Source organism: Oculina patagonica, chromosome 2 (genome assembly GCF_052425735.1).
Source record: "Oculina patagonica isolate OP01 chromosome 2, crgOcupat, whole genome shotgun sequence".
NCBI classification, from domain to species: Eukaryota; Metazoa; Cnidaria; class Anthozoa; order Scleractinia; family Oculinidae; genus Oculina; species Oculina patagonica.
In genome coordinates, this window is record NC_135759.1 from 44874500 (window position 1) to 44886604 (window position 12105).

The following is a 12105-nucleotide window of genomic DNA, read 5'->3' on the forward strand; positions in this document are numbered from 1 at the left end:
TGCTAGGTGAAATTCTCGAGGATCCTCGAGGTATCAATATATAGGCTATGGTTGATGGCTACGTTTCCGAATTGTCGAATGTCACGGTTTTCTTGGACCTTTTTGAATGAACTAAGATTCAAACCTGATGGGAAACAAGCAAGCTGCTCAACAGGAACCGGTCAAACGATCGCCACACATTGAAAGCCTGACAAGATTGTATGAGGTACTTGCACCTTTGCACTTTACTCCACTTTGTAGATAGAATAAACAGATAACTTGTGTTGATATTGTTTATTAGGTTTTCTCCAGTTTCTCTTTGAGACAGTGGTTTCGTTTCTCTTTGACGTACGTTGTTCTCAATAAAAGAACTTGCTTGTAATGTGTGGCTCGAACCATATTATTGAGGAATTCAGAGGAATTGGTTACACTTTTTATAGCCCGGGCGGGGGGGGGGGGGGGGGGATGATGCATGATGATGAGCAGGGGAGCGGTAGTGCCGTATTTTCTGTCAGTCAAGTCAAGTTGACCAATCTTTATTTATACATTGGTTCGATTGGTTACAAATCATCAGATAAAAATTAAGAAATGCTTACAAGAGATCGTTGAAGTTGTTCTTGTTCAATACCTGTCTGGACCCTGTGGCAATATTTTGTTATTAAAAATAATTAAGAAAATATTCACAAAGTAAATAATAACTCTAAAAAAATTAATTGAAATGAAAAGAAAAATTTACATCTGGGCTGCATTGTCCGAAAGGAAATTAAACTAATGAATCCAGGATTAAAAGTGGGTTGAGGGTTCAGTTATTTTGTACATACAAAAGTGTTTTTAGTAAATAATATATATCTTTTTTTAAGAGCTCAGTAACAAATAATAAAGATGAAGTGTTCAACATGACACGAGCATGGGACAAAGAAAAATTCTAAATCCCCTCTCCTGTTATTGCTTATATTTTGTGGGGTTTGAAAACTGGAGGGCAATCTTTATATCAAAATTCACACTTATCTTGGATTAGCTTAATCATGCTTTGAACAACCCCGCCCTGGTGCAGGACTGTGCTCTAAGGGCGCCCGGGTGGCTCAGGCAACAAATTTTTTTCTTTGGGCGACCAGATATTTCTATCATATATTTAATAAATATAAGCTTTATGCTGGGCACCCTGGATCTCATAGTTTGGAACCTTTGGGCTCCTTGTAATTTTTTCTTAGAGCACAGCCTTGTGGTGGACTTGACTTAGTATTTTTATCATTTAGGAGCTTGCTGAAGCTGTAGATGGAATATCCACCTTAAAAAAGGAAGCATTTCAGGTAGAATACAATTCCATAATCAGGGTGTTCATTAGGCATCGGAGATCGGAGAATTCTCCGGCTAAATTTTCAAAGGCCTGCATGAAACTATTAATTTTTTTTTTTATAAAGATGTAGAACCTTTAAAAATCATTCTCTGGCTACTATATATTATTCTATTGCTATTACAATTCTTAATGAAAACCCTGCATAATGTAATGATATTCAGCTTTTGCAACTCCAGTTTTATGTAAAATAATGCAATTCATGATGTTAACAAATTATCCAAAGTCAAGAGTAATTTATTAATTATAAAATAGTTATTTTATTATTTTTATTCCCATCTCTAACATGAATAGGACCAAACAATTTAATGGCCTTTCTAACAAGTCACTGAAGACAGTCAAGTATACCATTCAAAAATTGCAATACATGTTACATAGTTTTACATGTATGCATATGTTAGTTATTACATCTATGGCATGAAATTTTAAGCTTCATGACCTCTTTCAAATTAATTTTACGTAGAAAAGTGTTTTTTTTTTTGTTAATACTGTTAATAAATAAATACAATTTTGGAACTTTCTAAAGTTTTTTATTCATCTTCAATGTCTTGTCAGTAACAATAAGAACAACAACACATTTATACTTACAATGTACCTTCAGTTTACCAGAAAACATTCAGTATAAGAAACCTAGTTAATCCAGTACAGTCATATCATCATCATCATCATCATCATCATCATCATCATCATTTATCTTCATACCAGTAGGCACACAAGGTCGTCCATACTGGAAATAAGTTAGACAGTCTAAATGACTTGTGCAAGACATGCATGCAGTCCCATTAGAAATAAGAAAAAAACTCTTGTAAAATTAATTGTGTTTCAGAACTACTTCAGATCTAAAGTAGATGACTTTGATGAATTGCTCTTCTCATATATTGCATCAGCTGGAGGAGGCAATAGGAATTCTGTGGAATTAACATGCGATGAGTTTGCAGATGGATTTGAAACATTCCTGGACAAAGGTACGTGAAGCTAACATTAAAATTATGCATGAATTACTTGACATTTAAGAAGCCATGAGACGACTTTCGCGTATTCTATTGGTCATCTCTAACATCTCATATAATAATACTGGCTTGTGTTACATTGTGTTCACAGGAAAGACATCTGCAGGAAAGTTAGAGTTATATTTCTCAGTGTTCAGTGATGGCGAATCATCCATGTCATTTACAGGTAGTGCTAATTGTACTGTGTGTAGTTTGAGCTTTCTGCAGGATTTCATTGTTTTGTTACATGTACACAAAATTTGAAAAAATAATAAATAATATGTTGTAGTTTAACATTAAATGGTTTGATTTTTTTAGTCCGGCGGCTTAGCTCGAAATTTTAGTCGAATTGTGCACTTTTTGATACAAGCATGAAACTTGGCACAATGAAAGTGGTCACCAACAGAATTTTTTTCAGATATAGTGCCAAGCCCGAAAGACACCGGTTTCCATGGAAACCTTAATTTATTAACCCTATTCAGACCGGGCTTTTTTGGATCTTTTCAGACCTCCGTAACTTCCAGAATATTTAAGCAATCACAATGAAACTTACGGAATATATAGTATGTCCAAACAACTATCTTTTGGTATACGTCACGTGGGAAGTTGACGTCACATGACGTGACAATTACACCATAATGTCAAAACAGCCGCCATCTTGGATCCGCCATCTTGGATTTCGATCTTTTTCCAAAACGTCATAAAACCACCCAAAATTACTGCAAAGTACTCAAAATCAATAAAACTGTGCTTAAAAACCGTAAAAGGATAAAAATAATTGTATTAAAATTATTTTTCATTAATAGAAACACGAAAATTACAAAATTGGGAAAACATGCCTGTCAAAATGCCATTGCCATGGTGACGTCAAGTTCCTGACACAACAACTTACCCTACCAAATTATTTCCAGATAAATTTTAGATAAACTCGCAAAGTTTGGTAGCGTTTGGTTGAATCTTAAAAAAGTTATAAGCGTTCAAAGTCAGCGGGGGCACTTTCCGCCCCTCCCGGTCTGGATAGGGTTAAAATCAATGAAATTTCGTGAAATATTTGTTTTTCCTGGTTTATAGACAAATACTATTATACAAGGTAGTGATACCAAGTCGCACGTACAAAATTTAGAATGAAATGCTGTAATTTAGACTGTTCACAGCTCTATTTTTTCTATTTTTCTTCTGTTGGCGAACGGTTCACCGATCGCGAGAGACCTGGACGCTAGCGCAAAACGAAAGACGCGAGGGAGCAGAGGGCGGGGAATGAAAAATCTTTTCCCATGCAATAATTTCCTATTAAATTATTGGTATCAAACAGATGGTAAAAAATAAAAATTGTAAGCCTAATTAAAAGCATTCATATCTGTATTTATGAATAAAAATCAACAATAAAAGGTTTATAAAAGTACAAGAAGAAATACTTTGTGGGGAAGGGGCAGGGGTGCCTCTCGGCTGAAAATTTCATTGCTGTTTACTAGCTGAAAATAGGAAATTGGCGTTGGCACTATATCAAGAATTGATTAGTATGCGAATGCTTGTAATCCTGCAAAGTTTGGTGCTTGTATCAAAAATCGCACAATTCAGGAGCTAAGCCGCCGGACTATTTGGACAGCTATAATTATAAAACACAGTGATTTTAACTTTTTTGATGCTCACATCAGGATAATGTTAAACTTAGTAGATTCAATCAAGCAGATAAAAGCTCAAGGTTTTTTTTGTTTTCATGTTATGTATGTTTTACCAATGGAATAGATTTGGTGGAGATGTTTCACATTTCACGATATTTAGCCATGGCTGTTACTGACAGTGCTGCGCAGGGACCAAAGCCTGACACAGAGACAATAGCAGATGTATGGGCAAGGTCTATTGTGAGTTTAAATTGACTATTTTTGTATTCTCGGTATTGGACTGGAACTAGCTTGCAATGGAGGCTAATGCAGGGGAATATCATTAAAAAGAGGGTCATGTCATTTCCATTTCTAAAGATTAGTAATACCCACATTATAGCTAAGTTCCAGTGCCATACGGAAAATACGAAAATGGTCTAAATATTCAATATACAGTACTTTGCTTTAATTAAACTGTGAATTATTTTACTCACACATAAAATTCTGTTCAAAATGATTTTTTATGGGACAAGGTTTATTTTCCATGTGGGGGAAGTTTTGTGAAAGGGCTTAGCCTTAGCATGTACTGAAGGGTTATCCTGGATACACATTCGCTTATTATTATTATTATTATTATTATTATTATTATTATTATTATTATTATTATTATTGGAATAAAGTGAATTATTTAAAATCTAGTTAAGCTCAAGGGTTAATATATTCAGAGGCATCTTAGATTTGGGGCTGGGGTAGAGATTATTATGAGGGGAGGGGTATGAGCGACTTCCTTTTTGAAGTACTTGTGGTACACTCATTCCAGCCCTACATCTGTCTGTTTATTAATTTACCTCTATTGACTATGTGTAAAATCTACTGCACATGCAGTCTAATTCTTTTAATTATATTAAGTATTAATAGTGACTTTCTTTGGTTAGATGGGTGATGAAGGTACCCATGTAGACTGTAACAGATTCTGTGGTTGGGCAAAACAAAACTGTCCAAGAGTGTTTGATGGAATTCACTGCTGGGTGATAAAGATGTTGCTGTACAGAGGACATTTACCTGACACCACCCCTGAGGTACGTAACAAAATTATTGCACATGTAGTTTAACCCTTAGATGCAGCTGCCTACTACAAGCAAATTCATACCTCCATTCATGCAAAGTAGGAGGGAGGGGGAGGTTGATGCAATTCTGCTTTCGAAAAAATTGAAAAAAAAAACAAGAATAAGGTCAGAGAGTTAAAATTTGGCAAAACCAGCATGTTAAGATGCAGTTGCCATGGTAATGTTGAAAATCATGGATAAACAGCTGATCCATTAAAATGCTGGCAAGGGATAAATGGACAGCTGCTGACTGAAAGGTTTGCCATAACAGAGTAAATCACCTTTCAAATTTTGAAAAGATAAACCATGACAGGGTAAATTCCCTTTCAAATGTTAAACAACAAAAACCTCAGAGGGGGTGGCATCCATCGTCCCTGCCCCCTCTACGTCTTCTATGAGGGTCAATCTTTTTTGCCACATATATATAATTTATACCAGTCTAGCTTATATTACCTTGTTTCTAAACGAATCCTGAGTTTTATCTGCATGTTCGCTTTTGTGCAAATGATTCACTCATTTATACACCAAACAACTGGACTTAGGTAATTTGAAACAGAGAAAGAAGCAAAGTCAGTAGTTCTTTGAAATGGCTTTATTGAAATTAATTTTCTTTAAAGTATTTATTTATGTTTAATGCTGCACATCAATGTTGTAGGGATTTCCTGCCATACCTCATCTCACCAATCCACTAGACAGTCAGTCCTTGTTGAACACAGAAACCCTTTGGATCCTCTCTACAATCCTTCCACCATGTTTCCTTGGTAGTTTAGCTCAAACCTCCAGTTCAGGAGGCTCCCAAACAGCAACTGCAGATGAAAAAAAGGCAAAACCACTGGAAAGAGTAAGTTTATCTTGTTTTGCAATACTTCTGTATCGTTTGTACAGTGGTATTTATTTTTTTACAAAATTTGACAAACATGACTGTACACTGATCAGTACATTATTATATTAGTTCTTGGTTAACATTCATGTTTCAATTGTTGATTTGTTTTAGTGTAAAGAATGGACACTGCTCTATGATAGTGTACAACATGGCCAGAGTTTGAACAGGTATCTTAAATGATCATGCATTCCATGCTGATATGTTGTCAGTCATTTCCTGTTATCTCTCATGGCTTGCCGCAAGTCAATATTCTATGTGCAATTTAATTAAAATGCAAACTGTTTATGATCATTTTCATCACTTTTGGCATAAGGAATACAGTGATAGTTTACCATATGTATAAGTTAGCAGCATTTTAAGGCTCTTCAACTGGGAACTCTAAAAAATAATATATTATTTTTGTGAATGGCATATTGTCTGTGAGTAAGATCCTGGTGGTTTTGTATCCTAAAAAGAGGACATTGTTTGATGAATTCTTTTACAAGAATCAGCTTTATAAAGATCTCATACGTATACACAGTCCAGGACCAATAAAAAGGTTCCAAACTTGTCATTAACTGCTTTGATTGCTGTTATTGTGTTTGTAGGTTCAAGCATCATTGTATGGCATACCATGGACCTACAGTCACTCTGTTGAGGCTTGGAAAGGAAGGGCTGCTCATTGTCGCTATTGATGTAGAATGGAGGTAATAGCACAAATTGTAATTAATTGTTGCAATTTTGACATCCTTCTGTCATCCCAATCAGTTTACCAGCTTTCAACTTGCTGTCTAAGAACTCGACATTTAACTCTTCCTTCCATGAGTGCCATGTTGCAGATTTCAAAAAAATCACAGGTTCAGTTTGTGCAAACTATTGCCAAACATAGAGCATATTATATACGTGGCTTTTTAGAGAGAGCCAAGAGGGCCACTGCCCTCTCTTTTGTCTGACAAATAAAAACTACCATTCAAAGCCTTGGTAAAAACTTTGTGAGCACCCTAGTGCATGCTTCTTTAAAATTAAGTTCAATGTTATTTGTGGTCACTGGTTCGTGAAAAATAATCTAGATAGATACAGATTGTGGAACCACCACTTTTGGTGTGCTCTCTGCAACTTTCACCTCATTGCAATAGCTAGTATTAATTTGGTCCCAGAGTGACCAGCTGAATCCTGTTCACAAATCTAATAGCACAACACCCGATACCAGAGATGATGATTAGTAAGAGGAATTTTCTTTTCAAGTTTGCAAAACCAAACAGTTATTACATGTAGTTAGTCGGTTGGTTCATAACAACTAAAGAATAATCTTTGTTTTTTAGAGAGTCCTCGTCTAGCTGGGGAAACTCTGACTGTAGGGTTATTCAAGTGAGACCCAAGTTTCAGGTTTTGAGAGGTAAGTTTAACTAATACAAGTACCTTTCATTTTGTGAGACCTTTGATGCCAACAATTTTAACTTAACAACAGAAAGAGTAGAAACTATACCCAGCTAAACTAATTGTTTTGTCATTTATCACATTCCTTTCATATTGTTTGTTTAATTAGCTGGTCCAAACTTGATCTTTTTCAATGAGCGAGCCAGAGGTTTACCATCTGGTATAGTGTTGGGACAGACATCAAGGCCTTGTGTCACACTGGACACTGGTTTATCAGCAGCGAAACTTCATTATCAAACTGATTTGACGCCACAGACAATCAACAAAATAGAGGTGAAGAAATAAGCTGTCTTTGACATGTTACTTAAATTATAGCAGTTTGTATGGAAGAAGCGTGGTGGCCTACCGTAAGGTTACAATTGTTAGCGGCTATTTATGTTGGCAATTTTAGCGAATTGGTCAAAAATCGCTAAATTAAGTGCTCGCTAAAATATACTCGTTATATCTAAATACCCCCCCCCCCCCCCCCGCCCCAAAGGGAAACAAAATTAATAAGCTTAAAGATAGATGCCCGTAACTTTGTTCTTTTTGGCAATGCCAATGTTCGTTCAACTTCCATCTTAGTTACATGTTCATTAAAAACTGGTTCACACAATTTCACTAACTTTTTAAATTTTTCGGAAAATCGCTAAATTAAATAGTCGCAAAATCTTACTCTGAAAAAATCGCTAAAATTAGTAGCCGGTAAAAATTGTAACCTTAAGGTAATGGTTATAGTACTGGGCCTATAGTTGTTCAAAGGGTGGATAACGCTATCCGCAAACCTTACCTTATCTTACAAAACCCACTTCGTTATCCACCAGATAGTGATTTATCCGGTGGATAGTGTTATCCACCCTTTGAAGAACTGGGGTCTGAACTGCAGTTCACAGTTCTGGCATGTAAGTCCTAGACAGCGTTTTATTTTTGGTTGGGTGGCACGGTGGTCTAATGCTCTACACGTTAGGCTTCGAGTCGAGTGGTAAAGGACGGTTTACTATACTCTGGCGGTTTAGCGGTTTAAGGCAATTTGAGTGTCGGTTTGCGGGTAAATTTGTATTCATCTGGCGGTTTACGGTCAAGAAATTATGGCAGTTTCAGCCTTTATGGAGAAAACGAAAGCGGTTTGCGGTCTAGGAAGAACAACTAATATGGCGGTTTGCGGAATGTACAACCCCCTATAATAGAACCTCATTAAGGCTCTAACTACTTTGTTAAACATTTCTCGATATTTCTTGTCAGGTTTGGGGATGTGGAGGACAAGGATTAAAAGAAAAACAGGAGAAACAACAACAGTGGGAACGAAAACAAGCAGAAAAGCTGCAAAAGGTTAGGTCTTATATTTACATAGATTCTATGCCACAGTTTTCTATTGGTGCAATATGTAAGGTGTAATACAGTCAACTCTCTCTAAAACAGACACCCTCGGGACCGGTGTCCTAGCGGATTTGGACCGGGGGGTCCAAATCCAGGGCCAGGGGGTCGAAATCCGCTAGGACACCGGTCCCGAGGGTGTCTGTTTTAGAGAGAGTTGATTGTACAGTCAACTCTCTCTTTACGTACACCTCTATAAGACAGACACCTCTTTAAGACGGACACCTGGCGTTGTCCCTTTTTGCCAGCTCCAACTGTCCATTTTAGAGAGGTGTCTGTCTTATAGGGAGTTTAGTTACAGTAAAATTACTACAAAACGGCACAAACAGGACCAACACCAGTTGTCCGTCTTAAAGAGGTGTCCGTCTTATAGAGGTGTCCGTTAAGAGAGAGTTGACTCTAAATGACTCCTCTATAAGACAGACACCTCTTTAAGACGGACACCTGGCGTTGTCCCTTTTTGCCAGCTCCAACTGTCCATTTTAGAGAGGTGTCTGTCTTATAGGGAGTTTAGTTACAGTAAAATTACTACAAAACGGCACAAACAGGACCAACACCAGTTGTCCGTCTTAAAGAGGTGTCCGTCTTATAGAGGTGTCCGTTAAGAGAGAGTTGACTCTAAATGACTCCGAACGTCCACAAATCAGGCATCTTTAAAATCGCCCATATAATTTATTTGTTTCAGTATTACACAAGTGTGTTACTTCTTTCCAGGTCAAACGGCCAGGAAGGTGGGATGACAACCCAGATAAGGCAATCCTGGAAATGGCTGGCGTCACTACAAACCATAGTCAACGATAATGGAACAATTTTAAAGAATTGCAATGATATGCTTCGATGATGCTTAAGGAACTTGTGCTGTTCAGGGGTGGGGGGGAGGGAGGGGGGCTTGGACGTGGTGGGGTTGGAAGGTCGAGTGGCTAGGTTAAGTCTTTGTCACTGTAAGATTGTTCTCACATTCTGCCGCACCCTCGGATTTCGTTATATAACAGTGTGTATCTCTAAAAGAGACCAAAATAATGTTTATATACAACTGTGATAATTATAATAACAATATTACAAAAAAATATTTGAAAAGGGAATTATAAGCCTTTCCAATCTTAAAAGCGAAAGTTATTTATTGAAGTTTTGTAACGGTTTTGAAACTTGAAAAGGCACTTTATTTGGATTATTGATAAATCTTTACAAATAGTGATGTTTACTGCATATCTAGGACATTCGACTTTGGTTAAGCGTATTTATTTTATGAAAAAATAAGCACTAACTATTGCTGTTCCGATGCTGTTACTTACTTTCTCACTATTCAGTTGCAAAGCCTATTTGAAGCATCTGTAACCACGGTAACAGTACTCGACTCACAGCGGTATTCGCGGCGGCTATATATTGGAGGCGTTAAATTATAGACTGATTGGAACTTATTGTAGTAATATTGTTTGTAAAATTGTGTAAAACAGAATTCTCAATTTCATCGTTGTGCAGCTCCAATACAGTCACTGTCAATAACTTGTATAATTTCCTATTTTTTTTTTTCAACGTCGAAGGCTTCGAATTTATGTTCGTTTTGTCCAGTATGAATTTATTTTCATAAATATTCAGGATCCAAATAAGTACATAACAAATACTTCAGAAATATTGTAAGTTGTGCATACATGTATACATCAAATAAATAAAGAATAATATATATATTTGTATAAAAATATAAAATGGGTGTTCAGAGGTTATCGTGTAAAATATCTTCATTCATTCAATCAATCAATCAATCATTCGTTCGTTCATTCATGTTCGTTTGTTCGTTCATTGACATCTCTTCCTTGATTTAAAACATCACCAAAGATATTGTCGCATGAGGTTCTTTTCAGTCAGATTTATGTGATGCTTTTGCCAACAAGCACATATTTATCCGACTTGAAGTTTTACAACAGTCACGTGCTCATCACACATCCACCAATGAACAACATCTAACTTAATATCTGTTAACGGTGGCAATCAATTTTAATGTATACAGTTAATGAGAATCAAATGAGAATGAATCGTCAACTAGGCGATGTTTCGAACCTTTGCTTCTCAGTTAATCGTCTGCACGCATTACGTACCTACAATCATTAGCACTTGCAACCCAAACAGACGCACAAGTGAACAAGCACAAGCATGAGAACACGATGTTTACTAGTTACAAGGCTCCAATGTTCAGACGCGGGGGGATCTGGAACGCGTGCTTTAATTGGGCGCGCAGACAAGGCTATACGTCGTAAATTTCCTTGTGCTTTTGCGGTGTTTCGTTTTCACACGGCATAACGCGAACGCAAGCACCAGCACTAGAAAAGAAAAAAATTTAATCCTTGTGCTTGCGGGTGTGCTTATGCTTGCGTCCAAGACGTTATCACGGTGAAATAAGAGCTGTTATGCTTGTGCTTGCGTCGCTAGTGCAAACCAGGCTTTACTGAATGAGGAGGCGGTGACTGAGTGCGGAGGCGGTGGCTCCTCTGACTTCTTAACCTCGCTTCCATTTCTTTACTTTACTTAGTTGCGGTCTGTTTCTCTTCGTAATTCGTCGTATGTGTTGTCGGAAGTTCCGACTCTAAAACGAGTAGATGACAGGATTCATACTCGAGTGCGCAACAGCCAATAACGCCAGACCCGACTGCAAAACTTCGGAGCGCCCGAGCTCCGAACCGAATGATAACAGCAACTGCAGGACAAACCACGGAAGCCAACAAACATTGAACAGCAATATAACACTGCCTAGAATCCGTGTCAGTTGTTGTCGTGACTTCAGAAGCACTTGACTTGTTGAGGGACTTTTACAATCGCCACGTAACCAGAGTTGAATAAAAAATTTTCCAAAGAAATACATCGTTACGCACATCGGGAGGAAATACATGATCGCGAAAATGGTGATCCTGTAAGATACTGGTAGTTCGTCTTGAGGCAGAGTCTCCCAGCAGATCAGCTTATCTTTCTCAAAGTCATAGATCTCAATAAAGTACATAATTGATCCGAAGAATACAAGAGATGCCATCCATATGGCCGGAAGAATGATTTTTAACTTGCCTTTTGTTAATTTTGCTCGGCGTATCATTGGCTTCACAATGGACAGGTAGCGATCATATGCCAAAACAGCCATAGTGTAGATAGAAATAGACGCACTGAAAAGAGTGATTCCGTTCAATCTTCCGCAGAGAACAGCGTTTTTGTTACTCCCTGATATGAGAAACCAAACTTCTAAAACAATGTGGATCACACCAGATACTCCAACTATCAGATCACCAACTGCCATGTTCACGATCAAAATGGAGGTAAAATTTTGAAGATGCCTATTTTTAAGCACAACTGCGCACACAAATAAATTCCCCACGATGTTAGCAATGAAAATAATTGCATAGCCAACACAGAGAATTATTTCTTCAGCTAGAGACATCGCCAT

The 12105-nt window shown here is 37.3% G+C and overlaps 2 protein-coding genes across 3 annotated transcripts; one reads left to right on the forward strand and one right to left on the reverse strand.

Moving 5' to 3' along the window:
- Window positions 1-6: 6 nt before the first annotated feature.
- On the forward strand, window positions 7-10463 carry LOC144644851 (uncharacterized). 2 transcript variants are annotated; one of them, XM_078504397.1, is made up of 13 exons: window positions 7-205; window positions 1236-1289; window positions 2160-2298; window positions 2435-2509; window positions 4069-4184; window positions 4859-5002; window positions 5685-5870; window positions 6024-6079; window positions 6500-6598; window positions 7214-7287; window positions 7438-7601; window positions 8550-8636; window positions 9367-10463. In XM_078504397.1, the coding sequence occupies exons 1-13, from the start codon at window positions 128-130 to the stop codon at window positions 9520-9522; spliced, it is 1428 nt and encodes a 475-aa protein (XP_078360523.1). In that variant the 5' UTR covers window positions 7-127; the 3' UTR covers window positions 9523-10463. The 2 variants fall into 2 exon arrangements, with proteins under 2 accessions (XP_078360523.1, XP_078360524.1); XM_078504398.1 differs by having other exon boundaries at window positions 9396-10412.
- A 796-nt stretch (window positions 10464-11259) lies between these two features.
- Window positions 11260-12105, reverse strand: LOC144642408 (neuropeptide FF receptor 1-like). Its single transcript, XM_078501367.1, has one exon. It carries the CDS (start codon window positions 12103-12105, stop codon window positions 11260-11262), a length of 846 nt encoding a protein of 281 aa, XP_078357493.1.

Coding starts and splice junctions, on each gene's coding strand:
- LOC144644851 (XM_078504397.1), top strand. CDS start 128: ATGGGAAACAAGCAAGCTGCTCAACAGGAACCGGTCAAACGATCGCCA. Junction 2,510..4,068: donor ATCATCCATGTCATTTACAG/GTAGTGCTAATT, acceptor CCAATGGAATAG/ATTTGGTGGAGATGTTTCAC. Junction 5,003..5,684: donor TACCTGACACCACCCCTGAG/GTACGTAACAAA, acceptor TCAATGTTGTAG/GGATTTCCTGCCATACCTCA.
- LOC144642408 (XM_078501367.1), bottom strand. CDS start 12,105: ATGGCGATGTCTCTAGCTGAAGAAATAATTCTCTGTGTTGGCTATGCA.